An 18,482-nucleotide genomic window follows, 5' to 3' on the forward strand; every position below is an offset into this window, starting at 1 on the left:
TGTTTTTAAAAAAATTCCCATGACAGCATCCCTTTAAATATGCAAAAAAAGATTTTTTTTGTGTGGAAGGCCCCTTTAAATTCATACACTGTATAACAATTTAAATCTATAACAACATCCTTTTTAACTGCAAAATCACAAAGGGCAGTCTGCTGCATAATATGGTTCAGTGCATTCAACCTACTGCAAGTGTGGGTTAAGTGACCTCAAATACATATCTCACAGCCTTGCTCAGTTTATATTGCATTGCTTTCCATTCTTCTTAGTATAAAGAAATGTGAGATCAGTCATCCCATCAGTGTCATGCAGTAAACCAGAAAACCATAAAGCATGGCTTTAACAAGATGCATGTGCACTCACCCAAAAGAGCTCTACATAGAAGCTACTATGGTAGCCCCCTCACTTGGTACTTTTTTGTGACTATATGTCACGATTTACATTACTTAAAAAAATATATATAACAATGTTTTAAAAATTGCAATGTATGAAATAATTATAAATGCTCACATCTGTAAAGAGTAAAACCCAGATGGGCTTAATTTCCACTTCAATTTTGTTAAGACCACAGACTTGTTGCCTGCACAAAAAACAATAATGTATATGTTAGATAAGCCACACAAAACTTGAGTACAGTGACGTTGGATTAGGAAGCTGATTTAATGAGCAATAGAATGTGGTAATTGAATGTTTCTATTGAGAAAATATAGAGAATTTTACTTACCTACTTGACGTAAATTCCTTTTCTTCTAGTCCCGACATGTCAGTACACATGGGGCATTGCCCCTCCCAGACCTGGAGGTAGGACCTATAACATAGCCAATCAAAATGAATCATGACCTATAAGACCACATGACCTCCTCCTCACCACAGTTATACTTTTGCCATAGCAGTACAGTAACCAAAATAAATAATTGGGATGGGAAACCCTGTACTGACATGTCGGGACTAGAAGAAAAGGAATTTACGTCAAGTAGGTAAGTAAAATTCTCTATTTCTTCTACGTCCCTCCATGTCAGTACACATGGGATCTACCAAGCCATGCACCGAAAACAAGGGGTGGGAATAACCAATATAATGCAAAAACCAAACTGATGCTAAGGAGGCCCTGAGAAAAGGCCAGCATCACATCCATCCAACAGGGGAGCTGATAAATGTATATCTCCTGAAAAGGGTAGATAAAAGGCACAATAACAACATGTCCTAGGACATGGTAAACGATTAACAAGAGCTACAAAATCAACCACAAAATTACAGAGACCGGTACTTGAGGATCAAGCATTGCAGATTAAGAATAAACATATTCTGTTTAAAAAGGTTCCCTCAGTGACTAGAGGGATACCTGCAATATGGTTATCTGACAAAACCCCACCTGGGGAAGAACAAAAATCCTGCAACTGTTAAAACAAAAAAGGTGCCTAGGACAAAACCAGAATGATGGCAATAGCCATCTCAGAACTAAAACACCCTAGAAACCACCAGGAAATCAATCAGATCAGAAACTAAACACAACTTGAATGCATCTATCACCAGTGCTGGAGAAATACACGATCCTCAGCAATAGCAAGTGGCCCTAAAAAGACTTGGCCCACATTAGCCTGGTCCTGCATCTTAATGGAAGCAGCTCAAACCAGTGCTGACCGGAGTCACCTCTACACCAGAGATCAGTCCAAGATCCACTAACTCCATGCTAATAATACCTAATGAAGACTTAACTAAATGAACACCAACTCTGGGTTATCATAAATCAGCATATCATTGTAACCATTGTAGAGCCAAGCTGGTACAGCCCAGTAGCTCCACCAACCACCAAATCTAAACTGGGTATACAACAGCACAAGGATAAGCTGCTGAACCAACCAATGTGACTTAAAGCCATCTACCAGTAAGCTATGCTGTTGCCCCAGCCAACTGCTACACAAGCAAGCAATGGGACCCAAGCCAATTACAGTTCTAGAAAACACCCACAAAAGCCGAGGCCACTACAGCTCAAGCTGCACAATGCTACAGTTTATGCAAAAACTGAACCAAACCTGTGACCATACATAGAAGCTACTGAACCAGCCAACAGCTGGGATCACAATCCAAAATCAGGCATGCCAGAAGCTTATAGCCTACAAAAACTGGTACCAACCAGCAATGATGCACAATCCACTGGCAGAGAGCCAGCCACCATACATGCAACCAGTGGTGGACCAGCCAGCTATTATGTATTCCAACATAGATGTGCAAGGCCATTGTCACACTAGCAGGCCAAGATGCCCGTCAGCTGAAGTGTTTGCAAAAAACCAGAGTGGAATTCGAATACACAAGCAATAGTAAATAAGCCAGCTATTGTGAATGCCACCCTTAGGGACAAGGTAACCAACTGCACTGGCACCTGACACAAAAGTCAATTTCCATACATGCAACAACGGAGCACGTCAGTTGTTGAACTTGCAAAACCCTGGTCCACAAGCCAGCCTTATTGATAATAAGCAGTGGCATACAAGACCAAAAACAATGCATGTAAGGCAGAAGAAAAGGTTAGCTGTAAGCCAACATATGACCAAGATCAGCTGCTGAATACCAATCAGCAACAAAATTAGCTATGGGCTGTGAAACTCAGAGCAAACACCAGCTGATGGTACAACCCATGCTAGATCCAACCAAGTCAATCATGCCTACTGCTGGTGTAACCAGAACCATACCTGCAAGGATTGCAGACAAGACAAAACCAATGGCTGTTGTCCTGCCAAGGATTGCCGCAAGGCAAACAGACATGCCCACCAAGGGCCACAGCAAGAATAGTAACCATGCCTATCAGCCGCCACAGCCTGGCTGGCACAGCCAAGACTGGCAGCCACAAGCACTATAATAAAAACTAGCGGCCACCTTAGCCAGGGGCCACAGAAAAGGCCAACAGCCCAAGAACCCTGGTAAAAGGCAAGCAAGCACCTAAGTTAAGGGCCATGAAAACAGGCCCGCAGCCATAATAACCCAGGTAAAAGGACAACCAAAAAAAATGTGCCAAGGGTAAAAGACCACATGAGCCAAAGGCTCATGCAACAGGCCAGCAGAACAAGGGCCCTTGTAAAAGGCCAGCAGACCCAGGAGCCGAGGACCATGGTAAAAAGCCATGGACCAAAACAAGGGCTCTAACCCAAGCCAAGGACCATAATGAAAGCTAGAGGCCACACAAACCCAGCTCCCTGGCGAGATGCCCGAGGCCACACAAAGGGCCATAGACTACAAGCATGTTAAGGTGCCAATAGACATAACAGTAAGTGCCCTTTAATCTACCAAGGGTAAAAGACCACATGAGCCAAAGGCTCATGCAACAGGCCAGCAGAACAAGGGCCCTTGTAAAAGGCCAGCAGACCCAGGAGCCGAGGACCATGGTAAAAAGCCATGGACCAAAACAAGGGCTCTAACCAAAGCCAAGGACCATAATGAAAGCTAGAGGCCACACAAACCCAGCTCCCTGGCGAGATGCCCGAGGCCACACAAAGGGCCATAGACTACAAGCTGGCTTCAAGCATGTTAAGGTGCCAATAGACATAACAGTAAGTGCCCTTTAATCTACCAACAATTAAAGAAGGGAAACCTACAGTCACAAAAACTCAGTAGATGTAGTATAACTACAACTGAGCTCCCAACAAAAGCCACCAGATGGGAATAGAATATCTAAGAGAACGCCTATATGACACAAAAAGACACCATATAACTCGGAACACTGCCTGTTAAGTGTGGAAACATCATAGGAAAAAATGGGGTACAATGCTGCTACAGCAGAACAAACCCCTAGCCGGTCCTGGAAATACCAGGTGTAATAAGAGCACACTTGCCTACTGTGTCTGCGCAGAGAACTCGGGCTCACAAGACCTCAGATGACAACTATACAAGAAGTCAGAGGAATACAGGCACCTAACCAGATAATATGCGCTACACAGTAGGAATAATCCAGACAGATCCTTGGTGGCAGACTGCTTCTAAGGAGCAGACTCAGGGGCGTAACTAAAGAGGAAGCAGACCCTGCGGCTGCAGGTGGGCCCAAAAGGTATAGGGATCCATGAGGCCCAAATAAAGAGCAATTTCAATACGTATTGGTAAAAAAGCACAACCTCTGGATATGTTAGGGGCCCTAAAATGAATTTGCTGTGCGGCCCAATGACATCAGGTTACAGCACTGAGCAGACTTAATGTAAGGAAGGGGCTACCATACTGCTTCAGCAGTGCAAGCCTCCAGCCAACCCTGCAAGCACCCAGTGTAATAAAAGGCAAATATAACCTCTGTGTCTGCACAGAGGACAATAGAAACAACAGAAGCAAACTGAGGAGTATCTGCACATTACCTGATAGCAATGAAAAGTCCGCAGGTTGGAAACTTCAGCTAGAACCCGGATAGCTTGCAGCTGAGGGACATAATTAGCTTATTAACATGCAGACTTAGTACCTTGTGTAACTGCATTTTGCACAGAGGACTCCAGCTCACAACATACGACTTCATATAATATAAGAAGGAACACAGACAGCTTACCAGATAGCTCAGACTTGTCAGCAGGAATATCCAGTCCAGTGGAACACTGCTTGTTAAGAGCAGACTCATAAGAAAGGAAGGAAGGAAGGAAGGAGGTGCCATACTGCTTGAGCCAATATAACCACTGTGTCAGCCAAGAGGATGCAGGTTCACCCATACAAAACTTAAAATATTAAACAGCAATAGCAAATGGGCCAAAGGAACACCTGCACCTTACCAGATAGTGACTAGTTAGCTTGATGGAAACTCCAGCCAAAGCCCTGATAGCTTTCAGCTGAGGGACATATTAAGCATATTAACATGCAGACTTCCCAGTGAAATTAATGTTTCAAATACACAATGGATACTGAGAAATCAAAATCTCTGGATTCAGGTACCACACTGCTTAGGCAGAGGGATTCACCAGCCAGTACTTAAAGTGCAGCAAGAGCCAATACTGTATTTTGCAGGACGCCAGCTCACAACATAAGACTTCAGATAATACAAGAAGTCAGGGGAACACAGGCACCTTACCAGATAGCTCAGGCTTGTCAGCAGGAATATCCAGGTGGAACACTGCTTGTTAAGAGGAGACTCATAAGAAGGAAGGAGGTGCCATACTGCTTGAGCAGTGCAACCTCTAGCCCTTCCTGGAGGTGCCAATATAACTTCTGTGTCTGCACAGAGGATGCAGGGTCACCCATACAAGGCTTAAAATATTAAACAGCAATAGCAAAACGGGGCGAAGGCAGACCTGCACCTTATCAGAGTGGCTAATTAGCTGGATGGAAACTCCAGCCAAAGCCCCAATAGCTCTCAGCTGAGGGACATAATTAGCTGATTAGCATGCAGACTTCCCAGTGCACTACACACAGTAGATAATGAAGAATCATACTCACCAGCTTCAGGCAGTTATAACTAGCCCATATGCATACCCACGGCCCTTTTGCAGAAGTTTTGTAAAGTCTCACATAACTCAAAAGAAAAGGGGAGTCCAAAAAGCTCACAGGTAACAATGTGGGAAGCCCACACCTGTGTCTGTTCCCAAAAAAGCACTAGATTGAATCTTGTGCCTCGCTGGGCATATAGCAGGGGGGCTGTTTTAGCACAGGGCTAGGACCATGGGTATGCCCACACCTGCACTTCTTCCCAATAAGCGATAATTTACAGATTATGCGTCTTGAGGCATCAGGTAAATTCTTCTCCATTACCTGGGAATCATCCCTCTGTGTCTACACAGAGGTAAAAAATAAATAAATAAATAAACAAAAAGAAAATGCAAAACAAAAACAAAAACTGTGTTTGATTTCTCTCAAAATTCAACAAAAAATAAAAAGTGAGGAGGGAGATCCTACCTCCCTGTCCAGTAGGACAAAAAATAACTGTGGTGAGGAGGAGGTCATGTGGTCTTATAGGTCATGATTCATTTTGATTGGCTATGTTATAGGTCCTACCTCCAGGTCTGGGAGGGGCAATGCCCCATGTGTACTGACATGGAGGGACGTAGAAGAAAGAGCATTTGCCTGATAATTGTAAGTGCAGAACTGTAAACTCTGACTTGAGTTCATATAAGAACTATTTATCATTGTACTAAATGAAAACAGAAACTTTACCTTCTATAAGCATGGGTGTGCGCAGAAGAGTGCAAGAGGGTGAATTGCCCCACCTTGACTGCTCCAGCTAGTTCCAAGAAATTGTTTTTAAATTTAATTCCCAACAACACAACCCTTTTTTTAAACTTCCCACCCAAGGCAAGCCTTAATTAGCCTTTCTTCTGCATTGTCATGAATAGGTTCATCTTCAGTGGGATGCTACCCTATGTGATATTATCTTACTTGCCTCCCCTGTGGACACCCATGTCTATAAATTCAGTAGGGGGTAAATCTAGATAAGATATTGCATACGATATGGTTTTATACCTGAGTTCTTGTTCTTCTTGGGTTAGACCGGAACCAAATTTTGAATGTATGTCTGTGCATGAGAGCTCCTCTTCCAGAATGCTTTAATGAAAGGGATAGAATAAAATGCTTTTTTATGTGCTCTTGTTTTGTTTTGTATGGGGTGCCATTTGTCCCAAATATATACTGTATACAAAAATAGTTTTGTTCTTTGTTTGAGTTATTTAAAATACATTTGCATGTTATGATCCACTCACCCAGTTTTCTGAAACTGCCCCTCCACCGTGTTCCAAACATAACGGATCTTTTGTACTTCTATATACCGAATCTATAAAGGTAAAAATCATTATTCTTCTTTTAGTTTGTAGAATAATAGTTTCTTGTAGCCTATATTCATACAAGGGTTTTGAATGTTTGGCTGCTGAGTCTGCTTTGTGTGAAACTCAACAGTTGAAAATGTACCATGAACTCAGCTTTACATACAGTAATACATTCCATTTCAATGCAGTAGTCCCCTCAAATTAGTGAAGCGGATAATCCTAATCTACTGCAGCACTAGTCCATACATCCCAACATTTGAAAATCAGATAGAGTGACAAATAGTCCTGCTGTGCGGCAACAATTTTTTGACCATGCCCATTTTGTGGCCACGCCTGCTAAATACCATGTCCATTTTACAAAACTTGGCAATAAAAAGTTTGAACACGTCTGGGAGTTTTAGGGCCATTGTTTATATGTCTCAGTTCCCAAAAGAGATTAATCTTAAATAGTTACTGTATTCCGTGAAAAACGAGACATTCAACAGGAGGCAAGTACAACACCGTGATTTTTGCACACAATGCACCATGTAGTACCTGTAGTTGTGTTTTATTCCCATACGTTTGTGTTCCTAGAATGGACCAGAAAGAATTGTGTTGCCTGCATACAAACAGAAATACTACTCTTTCTGCTTCATTCTAGGTATACATATGTATGGGAATAAAACACAGCTACAGGTTCTACATGGTGAATTATGGGCAAAAATCATGGTATTTTACTTGCCTCCTGTTGAATGGATTAGAGATCTAAAGCAATATATAGATTGCAGCAGTTCCATTCACAAGGGAGTTCTGTGTTAAATACTCACCTTAGAAAGATGGTAAGTATGTGCCCAGGTGATAAGTATGTGAACATGTGCTGCTCATGTTCAGCCCTGGCACATCCCTAGCTTGTGCTGCATTTAGAATGCACAACCCAGGAATGCTGGGGGACCCCGGGTACTTGAGAGCCCTGTACTTACCACCAGTATATAGCAGACATGGGGAGGCCCTTTTATTAAAGGTTGCATTTTAGTAGTATTAGACACTTTTGAAACCACAATTAATCTCTATTTCTCTAAAACCACAAGCACCATGACAGATACTAACCCTTTAAATGCCAGTAGAATTTCACATTTCAATATAAGCACCTGGTATGTGTATTATGTGCCATGAGACCCATGAGAAACAGTATATTTTCCAAAAGTAACATTCCAACGAATCTAAAATGGGTAAATATGTCTTTCTACTGCAAACTAACAAACTGCAAAGCGATGCTAAACATCACGTTTTTTACCCCATTATATACCCTACATTTAGTTTCATACCAGAAGAAGGCATCCTAAATATGAACACAAGGGGGCAAATTCACTAAGAATCGAAGTTGCGCCAGGCGCAACTTCGTCGCACTTCGCCAGGCGAATTTTCGCCAGCGCTACGCAAATTCACTAAAATGCGAAGTTGCGCACAGGGGTAGCGAAAGATTGCGGAGTTGCGCTAGCGAAGGCTAATTTGCATACGGCACGAAATTCAAATTTCAATGGAGGAACACGTATCTGCACTACAAATGCCTAGAAAACCTTCAAATCAGCCAATAAAAATTTTATTTTGCCCTACACATGTGCCCACTGTCTAGGTAAGTTGCCATGAGTCAGGAAATGTAGGGGGGAGGAAGCGGAGCCCCAAAAAATTTTCGATCTTTTTCAGCCTATCAGCCATCATGTAGAAAACACGCCAAACACGCGTTTTTTGGGACTTAGAAAAAATGTTGACTTTTTTTGAAACAATCCCTATCTACTCTATTGCGCTTCGCCAGGTCTGAGGTGGCGAAGGAAGTCTAGCGTAAAAGGTAGCGTTCGCTACACTGCGCAAGTTAGTGAATTTGCGTAGTTTCGTCGCTAGCGAAGATTCGCCTGGCGTAAGGTTGCGAAGTAACACTAGCGAAACTACGCCAGCGTTCGTTAGTGAATTCGCGCAGTAGCGAAAATGGCCAACGCTAGCGAATTAACGCTAGCGTTCGTCGCTTCGCGCTTTAGTGAATTTGCCCCAAGGGGTCTACTGAACAGCTTGATGCTCAATATGGACAGATAACCCAAACTATTTTGCACACAGAGACCTTTAAATGGATATATAGCAGACAAAATTTCCATGGGCAAAACAAAGTAACAAAGAACATAGTGAAATGCAATAAAATCACTAAAATCCAACAAAACCACAAAAATCTATGCTTTTTTTTTTCGCCTAGTGTAATCACAGAATCATAGTTTGAATATTTTAGCATGGCCAAATATGTTATTATATGCCCAAAAGCAAAATGTGAGTTTGCACCTATAAATATATATTATTAGTAGATACCATTGCAGTTTATGAGATGTAAATGAAAACATATATATTTTATTGAAACTGTATATATTTCTTGCAAGACTAAAAACTCAACATTGTTTTTGCTTTGGGAGAAAAATCAGGAAAATCAAGCATTTTACAAATATTTACCTTTCCTTGCTTCATTAATGATTTACTAATAATGGAGTTTACACCAGTAATAATCTGAAGGGTTGATTCTGAACCTGGGATACAAGGGCATATCTCTTTGACCTCCTTTTTGTAGTATTGCTTATGTTCATCCTGCAAAATAAAAACAGATAAAAGAAAATTGTACTTTTTGCACACAACGTTACAGCTAATTCATTATGTTTTTTTCCCTATCTTTTTATTTGCTATATACACGTGAATTCTAATCTTTTTTTCAATTATCAGTTAATACATAAATATCAGATTGCACATTATTTTTTATAATATAGGTTTCAATGTGTTCAATGTGACATGACTAAGCACCATTTATGGTATATATTTACAGATGTACTGTATTTATAGGTTATTCATAGATCAAGTGTATAAAAATAATGGTACACAATACATCCTATTCACCATTGGAAAAAACACTAGTTCCACCTTAGGTGTGCATTTTTGGGGCCAATTATGCATCATGGGCAATTAGTCTTAAATGAACTCCTACATTAAAGACACATTAACAGGCTCATTTATGAGTGTTCAGCACATTGCAGTAGCACATTTTATACCACTTGATAAATCTCTAACAATCTTATAGAAATGAATAGAGATTGTTAGTATAACAAAAAACTTTGTTGCGCTCTAGTTTCACATAAATATGTGCCAAAGGTAGAGAGATCTACAGTATTTGGCACTAATCTGATGCATGTCCTCATCTGCTTTTAAATCCATTTACCTTGACTGTTTAAGGTCATAGAAACTCTCTGGGCACTTTCTCATCAGTAAACAAATGTTCAGTCGTGTTTATACAAACAAAGAAAAGGTTTTTTTTGCCTTAAAGCAGGTCTTAAAAATGTGCAATTGAGAGTCACAATACAATAATTATCTAATCATGAATATTACATTACAAAATGCAAATTTTTTTTCTTATTTATGCCATTTTTCCCTGTGTATGACCTTTATTGCATTTCCCGGCTCTTGCATTTCAAAACTCTTGGTTTTACCTGATATGGTTTAGGTGTTCATAACTTTTGAATGTAATACTGTTCGCGGTTCCTACCACTTGATGGCATGGAGTTGTATGGCCATGATGTCATACTCCTGATAGGAAGCTCCAAATTATGTAAGAAAACTTGTAAAATCAGCATATTTGTTGCTTTGTGCTACTGAACCTGGGCAGAATATGTACCTTTTATTACATAGGAGGATGGCTAGAATTAGAAAATATATGGGGTTAGGCAATAAAAGTAGCAATAGGGCCCAATTCAAATCAATTAAAATCAATTCTTTTTTTAACTCTTTTATGATTTATCATGTGAAAACTGGAGTTATTTAATTTGAGAATAAAAAACTTTCCTCCTAATTCAGTTCCATATTTTTTCATAGATTTCAATATTTCAGTATTCATGTCATAAACATAAACAGTGTTGGACTGGGGGGTTCAGGCCCACCAGAGCTACCACTTCAGGGGACCACACACACACCCAGGCCCCCACCCATCCTCCACCACCCCCAGAGCCCCCTGCTGTAGCCTCCGCCCTCCTCCCCCCTTCTTCCCCCTGCCAGTGTACCTCCCTGTCTTGACATGAATGCCGCACAGCCTCAAGCAGTCCCAGGGCAAATTTGGTGTCTTCTATTACATATGGGAGATAAATTCCAGACCCCCTCAAAAGCAGCCAATCCAAAGCCTGGTCAGCCCCTAGCCCCACCTAATAACTTTGCACCTTGCACAGACACAGGAGAGGAATACAGGTATTAATTTCTCCTACACCATTTATTTCTTGCTGCCAATGTACAGGCAATTCCTGGGTTACATACAAGATAGAGACTGTAGGTTTGTTCTTATATGTCTTATATGAACAGTTCAGTGTAAAAATAAAAACTGGGTAAATAGATAGGCTGTGCAAAATAAAAAATGTTTCTAATATAGTTAGTTAGCCAAAAATGTAATATATAAAGGCTGGAGTGACTGGATGTGTAACATAATAGCCAGAACACTACTTCCTGCTTTGCAGCTCACTTGGTGTACACTGACTTGTTACCAGGCAATAACTAATCAGAGACTTGAGGGGGGCCACATGGGTCATATCTGTTGCTTTTGAATCTGAGCTGAATGCTGAGGATCAATTGCAAACTCACTGAACAGATATGTACCATGTGGCCCCCCTTCAAGTCACTGACTAACTCAGAGTTAGAGAGCGAAAAAGCAGGAAGTAGTGGTTTGTTCTATGTTACATATCCAGTCACTCCAGCTCTATCCTACTAATGGGTATTTGTCTAAATACAGCCAAATAGGTGCTACACATATATCTGTTAGGCATGTAATCTGAACTGCAGTCACCCTGGTGTCAAAACTTATTCAGCCAATGACCCCTGTGGGCAGAAGTGGGACAACATTAGACATCAGGAAGAAATGGAGAATCTAGCACTCCCCTCTCTAAAATAATCCTTGTGTCAATTGATCGTTCAGACTGTGGTTTGAATTAAAAGTTATTCATGCCTATATATTTACATAGCCACTGCATAATATCTGATAAGTAAGACTGCAGGGTGAATAATCAGAGTATTGCCAGTCTTCATTTGTATATTGTACATTTGCATTCTGCCTAGACATTTTCAATGACATTTTATTGTACTTACAGTGCTTCTACGTAATATAACATCAGCCTGTGACAAACTGCATGGAATACACTGACACCAGACGTCCAGCTCTGGTTTCCAGTAAAAAAGTGCTTGAAGAAACCCAAGAGAAAAGATATAGCCAATTATACACAGAGTGTGTCTCCATCTGACAGTTTTGTATCCAAACAACTCCTGTGAATTGTATGAAAGATGGATACAAGATTAAAAGCAGCCTTTATAAGGTTCACTATATAGATTTACATAATCACATTAGCCTTTATATCTGTGCAATTCACTTCACATGCACACAAATCTCTTCTGAAGGTGCTCACATAGAGAACATAGGTAACTTTTAATAACACAAGTTGCATTATAAAATGTAGGCTTGAGGGAATGCGAAAATGGAAAGGGATTTTTTTTAGGAATTTTTAATCAGCATTGTTTTTTTTTCTTTTACATTGAAATCGAAGAAGTTTTTAGGTAGTAATATTGTTATTGTTGGGAAAAAATGTGATTGCAAATAAAATAACACGATTAAGGTTTTTCCATTTGTGTGAATGGTGGAAATAATAAATAAATACATTTGCCCCTAAAAGTATGATTGGCTCCAATTATAAAGCAAACATTAGCCACAGTTAACAAACAATAGCAGTAATAATTGCAGAAAGACTTTAAGGAATTTTTATCAGCCCCATTATTTTATTAATCCGGCACGCCATTACTAAAACCTTTCATTAGAAAATAACGGCAGATATTTATATTGAAACAAGTTTGCCGATATGATGACCTACTGAAATACACACATTATTTTGTATAACCCTGAGAACTAAATGTATTGTCCTATATGCAGTATGTTGTGATGACACAATGCACAATCACTTATTATATTATTTTTTAGAACAAAGTATAATACTGGTATGGGACCTGCTATCCAGAATGCTGGGGACCTGGGGTTTTTCAGGATCTCTCCATAATCTCTTCAGTTTACTAAAAAAGCATGTAAACATTAATTAAACTCAATAGGCTGATTTTGCTTCCAATAAAGATTACTTACAAGGCATTGTTTTAATATTACAGAGAAAAAGGAAATCATTTGTAAAAATCGGAATTATATGTATAACACATATAGTAAAGGGAAAAATACTCACCATTTCACTATCCTCCCCTTGGTTAAGTAACACAGGTTTTTCTTGCATCTTGCTTGGGATATCAGTACAGTAATGTAGTGACAAGAGATACAACTGCTCTTCAGCCTCCCAACACTGTCCCCTTACTCTAACATACTTATAGTGATTTAGAATACAAGCACGGCCTCTTTACTTGCCTATTTGCTCCGAAAGGCAATGAGCTTTGTATGTTGTGTGCATGTGGCATTTGGGCGACCTTTCACTTGGCACAAGATGCACGTTACCCATATATGGAACAGCCTGTCCTCTTGCAGTCTCTGCATGAATAGGAATTTCACCATCTGATCAAGTTAAGAAAAGTCTTTTAAGGACGGTAAAAGGTCATCTATTGTGTAATAGTGTGTATTTGTGATGCATAATACTGGCACATAATAGGCTTTTCACACAAATCAAACTTGACTTTCCCCAAAACCTTATCACAAATATAGATCCCTAGAAACCAATAAACTCTCCCCTGATGCATGGTGGCTTTTCTCTCAGATACTACAGAAATGATGACTGAAAGATGGTAAAAACTGAATCTAAGATCTTGAACTTTTTGGGATCTAAAATGTACATAATTATTTCTCTATGAAATCTGCAGACTGCAAATAAGGGGTCTATTTGGTCGAGTTTTTAAAGCGGAAAAATTGCATTTTTAGAGGAAAATATAGGAGATAAAGCTGCTAAAAATCCAAATCCCAAAATACTCCATGTAAAACCTGTCAAAGTTAAGGGGGAACTATCGCGCAAATAAAAATTTGATATGAACGTCATCAGCAGTTGGGTGTCAGATAATCATTGACAGTTAGATCCAATATATCTTATAGAGAGGCTCCTTTCCTTATTTTCCTTTCCTAACTGATTCCAGTACAAACAAAATGTAACAAAATAACTGCCCTTTGCACAAATTCTGCATGTAGAGAGACATGATTTCTGGTGATTGTAAGAGAGTGAGCTCTAATACATCTTCTAGGTTAAAGGAGCCCCTTTATAAGATATATTGCATCTAACTGTCAATGATTATCTGACACACAACTCCTGCATGTAGACAGAATAAAGAAAAACAGATGCTGAGAGAGGAATAATGAAGATGAACTTGATTATTCCAGAAACAATGCAGAATTTTTTAATTGATTGTATTTAGGAAATTTGATGTTTGCAGAAACAATTTTTACATTGGCGAGTACCCATCAATCACTAACAAGTGGTGCATTTAAAAAGTGTGAATTGTAACCCATACACACTGTGGAGGTAAATAAGGCCAGCATGTGAGAGTGGATGAAGTTGTAGAACTACAACATTGAGAAATCTACTACACTTTATATTCTTTTTCTCCTTTTCATTCCTTTGTCCACTGCCTGATCTGCTACGTGATCAATCTCCCGAGCTTTTTAGTGCTAAATCAGTTTTTCGGATTTTATATATCATGTAGAAGTCAATGGCAGATGTCCCTGAAGATGTTTCTGCGTCGTTTTTTCACACGATAATCAGGTAAATTTAAGTTTTTGTAGTGTCAGTTCGAAAAAGTTGTTGCAACGTTTTTTCGCACCAACTTTTTCAAGAAGAATTATTGGTAAATTAAGGAAATACGGGTTCGGGTTTTTGGTCTAATTTTTAAAGTGAGAAAAGATTGAGTTGATACAGGGATTGTGGACTGAATACTACAGCATTTGATAGATGTTTTAAATCACTTTTTCCTATCACTCAAACACAGATTGCATTTTTTGCCTCGTGAAACATCTCAGTATAAGAACATACACACAAAGGGGTGGATTTATTATGTGGTGTAAAATATAGAGGAGTAATTCACTACACATTACCAGGCTGTTTAAAAAACGGCATAAATTTTTTTCTTTGAGCAACGGAACTTACTTACAAAGGTCTGGAGCAATATAAAGTAGTGGTTGTAAGTCCGGCTTTCACATGGTGTAAAATGAATAAATTCGCCATTTATTTTTCAAAGCTTTTTTTACACCATTTTTTTCTGTTTTAGTTTTACACAGCATAATAGGCCTCAAAAAGTTATTTTTTAGTTTACTAAAAATGTTGTATGTGAAAGCCCCAGTACTTTCCCAGGTGTCGTAGAGTGGTGATTTAGTAAATACATTTTAACTCAACTAGATTATATTTGTTACATACTGAATCTGTTGCACAATTGGATCATTCCTAAGCATTTTCAGTTACAGGACGAGTTAAGTGTCAAAAATACAGGGTACTTACTCTACAGTGATGTGGCCATGTACGTTATGCCTTTGCCACTACCAAGTAAATTCCAGCTAAACTCCACAGGAAGTTTTGTTGGATGGTATTGGATCGACAGATCGCATCCTACAAGTCGGATGTAGTCGCATGGGTCAAAATATAATGGGACTGTGGATCCGATTGTTCTCGTGCTTGGTAAACCCATCCCCAAATTATGTAGAAGTGGTCAGGCTCTAGTGAATCAGATCTTAACGGCTACTCGCCTAGCAATTGCCTCCAGATGGAAGGATCCAACTCCGCCAACTAAGCCCGAAATCATCCGGAGAGTTAACAGCAACAGAATATTTGAGTCAAACATTGCCTATATGCAAAACAGGATGGATTACTACCTCAAGGTCTGGTCGTTGTGGGAACTTAGGGGTTTGGCCTTGTAGCAATCATTGAGACCCTTGTGCAGTCCTTCCCATATTACGCCATGATGCCCATGTCCTTTGGTCATATAACTGGCTCTATCTCCACGCCTGCGCCCACCTCCTCATTGCTCATTTTGTTCCCCAATATGTATGTAGTTCACCATAGCCTAAGATTATCCCTGCCTTCCATATAACCAATTCAAATGCCTGTTGCACTACAATGTCTTTTGCTCCTATTGGAGCCCCTTTTTATTTTCTTTTTCTTTATGTTGTTTTGCACTAACCTGTGACATATGCATTACTTTGATGTTTGTATGTACCACAAAGTGCTTTATTTACTGACAAAATTGCAAATAAAACATAAGTTACAAAAAAAATAAAAATATAACGGGACTGATACAAAAATCTGATGTGTAAATTACATGGAAGGTTTGCCATCCGATGTGACACACGTGTTGCATGTGAACATTGCATGCAGCATCTTCATTGAAAGAGATAAAATCTGATTGTGTCTGACTGACTTTTTCTCCTCTTGAAATACATTCAATGTTGAAATGAACAAAACACACCATCTGATTTTATGTGATCTGATTTACATTACAGCAGTGGGAATCAGATTTGGCAGGATCCCCCCCCCCCCGGACTTGTACTTTATAATAAAGTATACTCTCTTGACATATGTATAGATATTTTGTTATATTTCTTTTTTTTTATATGAACACATTACTTAAAATTACCATTAAGAACCTGCAATAAGCTTAGAAAAGGTTTACATCTTATGGTCAGCACCCCTTCAAATAATGGACCATCCCAATGCCTATTCTACTAAAAATTCAGGCTGACCCTCTACCAACACTGGAGGAGGAATAGACTGCTGTAAAACCTGCATGGCTGGTTTTAAAAGAGAGACATAAAATGAGTTGGAGATCTTTAAATTATCAGGCAGTTTGAGATGGACCAATGAAGGATTAAAGATCTCCACAATAAAATATGGACCAATGGACCTGGGGCCCAATTTGAGAGAAGGAATCTTACTGTAAGTTTAATATTCTTTGTGGATAACCAGACTGGGTCTCCCACCTGATATGTGGGTGCCTCCCTACAGGACCTATTGGCTGCTCTTTTTTGAGCGACAGTAGCTGCAGAAAGGGAATCATGTACCCCATCCCAAATTTTATAATAATAATTATTATTACTACCGACTGTTTACACACTGCCAACATATAGTTGATGGCTGAACCCAGATGAGAAGCCCTTGTCTCCCACTGCAGCAACATGACCACATGTTTCTCTCAGTGACATTTTTAATATATTCCACTCTGTATTCTACTATGTGTTTACAAACAAGGGTTGACCCTTGTGCACATGTATATTTGAATTATCCAAGAAGTACTGCAAAAGTCTGTATAAGATAATAATTTTGTAGATGGAATTTTTGAGTAAACTGTTTCTTTTACCATTGATAAATGTGTCCTGTTGAAGTTCGTTGGGGTACAGCAGCCCTGAAGAACTCAGTGACTAGCATAAATGTACTACTTTTTATCACAGATTTGGACAGAGTGCTACTTTAGCAGACACAACAAAAAAGATATTATTACATTAAATTAGGTTAGGCTGCAAATTTTTACTAGAGTCCAAATGACCCAAGCAACCATGCCCTGATTTGAATAAGAGACAGGAATATGAATAGCAGAGTCTGAACAGAAATATGAGAAATCAAATGATACATTTGTAGCATTACAGAGCATTTGTTTTTTTAGATGGGGTCTGTGACCCCCATTTGAAAGCTGGAAAGAGTCAGTAGAAAAAGGCAAATTAAAAAAAAACTATAAAAAAATAAATTAACAAAAATGGCCATTCTATAACTTACGAAAAATTAATTTAAAGGCGATTCACCCCTTGAAAGATCAACGAAGGAAAAATGAAGGGGTATTTGATAAGGACTTGCTACATGTGAATAGAAAGCCCTCTACTAGGCAGTGGTGTCAATTGCTTTTGAATTCATTTATTCATCACATTAAATCTTTTGCATTCTGATAAAGTCAGCAAAATTTAAAATGACTCTGTCAATAAATAAAAAAAATATAAATTAGCTTATATTTTAGCTTCCTGGAACTTGGTCCCTACACAAGTGTTTTGGATGGGAGCATGGGTTATGGCTGCCAAAAACATACTCAGGCGTGAGAACCTCAAAGTGGTAGGAGATGAGGGGAATTCATGAATAATTAGAAAATTATTTTGTGCAAATGTAACTGTACTGGTCTTGAGAAGTGACCTCAGGGTGCCTGGTATTCTGCTAATAGATAATTCAATTCTGGGCCACAATGTACAGTCATTGGAAGTGCACAGCTGCACAAAACACTGCTTTAATTATTGCAATAAATGTCAGAGACACAACAAGTCTGATATGTATCTTTTCCCGGCAGAGTTCCATACCGGCAATGGGTATAGCACAACACAATCTACAGTATACCAGAGACATATCAAATATATGTACACCAGTCTTTTCATACAAGGCAATTATTTGGATGACAAAGGATAAAAAGGGGCAGTTATTACTCTGTCGGTAGCCCTGCCAAGCAGGGTACTTGTAGGGTCGGACTTGGGTGTGCGAGGCCCACTAGGACTCCTACCCCAGGGGCCCCCACATGTGCAGCTTTACTTACTTTTGGTGTGATCTGGTTAGGGAGGGAAGTTGGGAAGCAACGTTGGAGGACAGACGGGGGAGCGATGGCGGAGTCCAACTCTGGATATTTCCATATCTGCTCCCATTATTCCTAAGTGTAGGTTGATAAGGCTTATATTGTGGGGTTTATTATTGAAAGTGGAATTGTTGGTTCTATCCTGGATTTAAACGTGCAAAGAACACTTCAGTG

The 18,482-nt window shown here is 39.4% G+C and overlaps 1 protein-coding gene across 1 annotated transcript in view; it reads right to left on the reverse strand.

Moving 5' to 3' along the window:
* atp13a5l.1.L (ATPase type 13A5 like gene 1 L homeolog) overlaps positions 1-13,615 on the reverse strand; it is a 61,436-nt gene extending 47,821 nt beyond the window's left edge. The window contains exons 1-6 of the mRNA XM_041563265.1: positions 12,971-13,615; positions 11,841-12,014; positions 9,183-9,314; positions 6,651-6,721; positions 6,415-6,495; positions 508-577 (exon numbers count right to left, since the gene is read on the reverse strand). Of these exons, the coding sequence (XP_041419199.1) occupies positions 508-577; positions 6,415-6,495; positions 6,651-6,721; positions 9,183-9,314; positions 11,841-12,014; positions 12,971-13,018 (576 nt within the window). The 5' untranslated portion in view covers positions 13,019-13,615. The remainder of the gene's footprint in view (positions 1-507; positions 578-6,414; positions 6,496-6,650; positions 6,722-9,182; positions 9,315-11,840; positions 12,015-12,970) is intronic.
* Positions 13,616-18,482: the final 4,867 nt, after the last annotated feature.

This window comes from Xenopus laevis, chromosome 5L, assembly GCF_017654675.1.
Source record: "Xenopus laevis strain J_2021 chromosome 5L, Xenopus_laevis_v10.1, whole genome shotgun sequence".
Taxonomy (NCBI): domain Eukaryota; kingdom Metazoa; phylum Chordata; class Amphibia; order Anura; family Pipidae; genus Xenopus; species Xenopus laevis.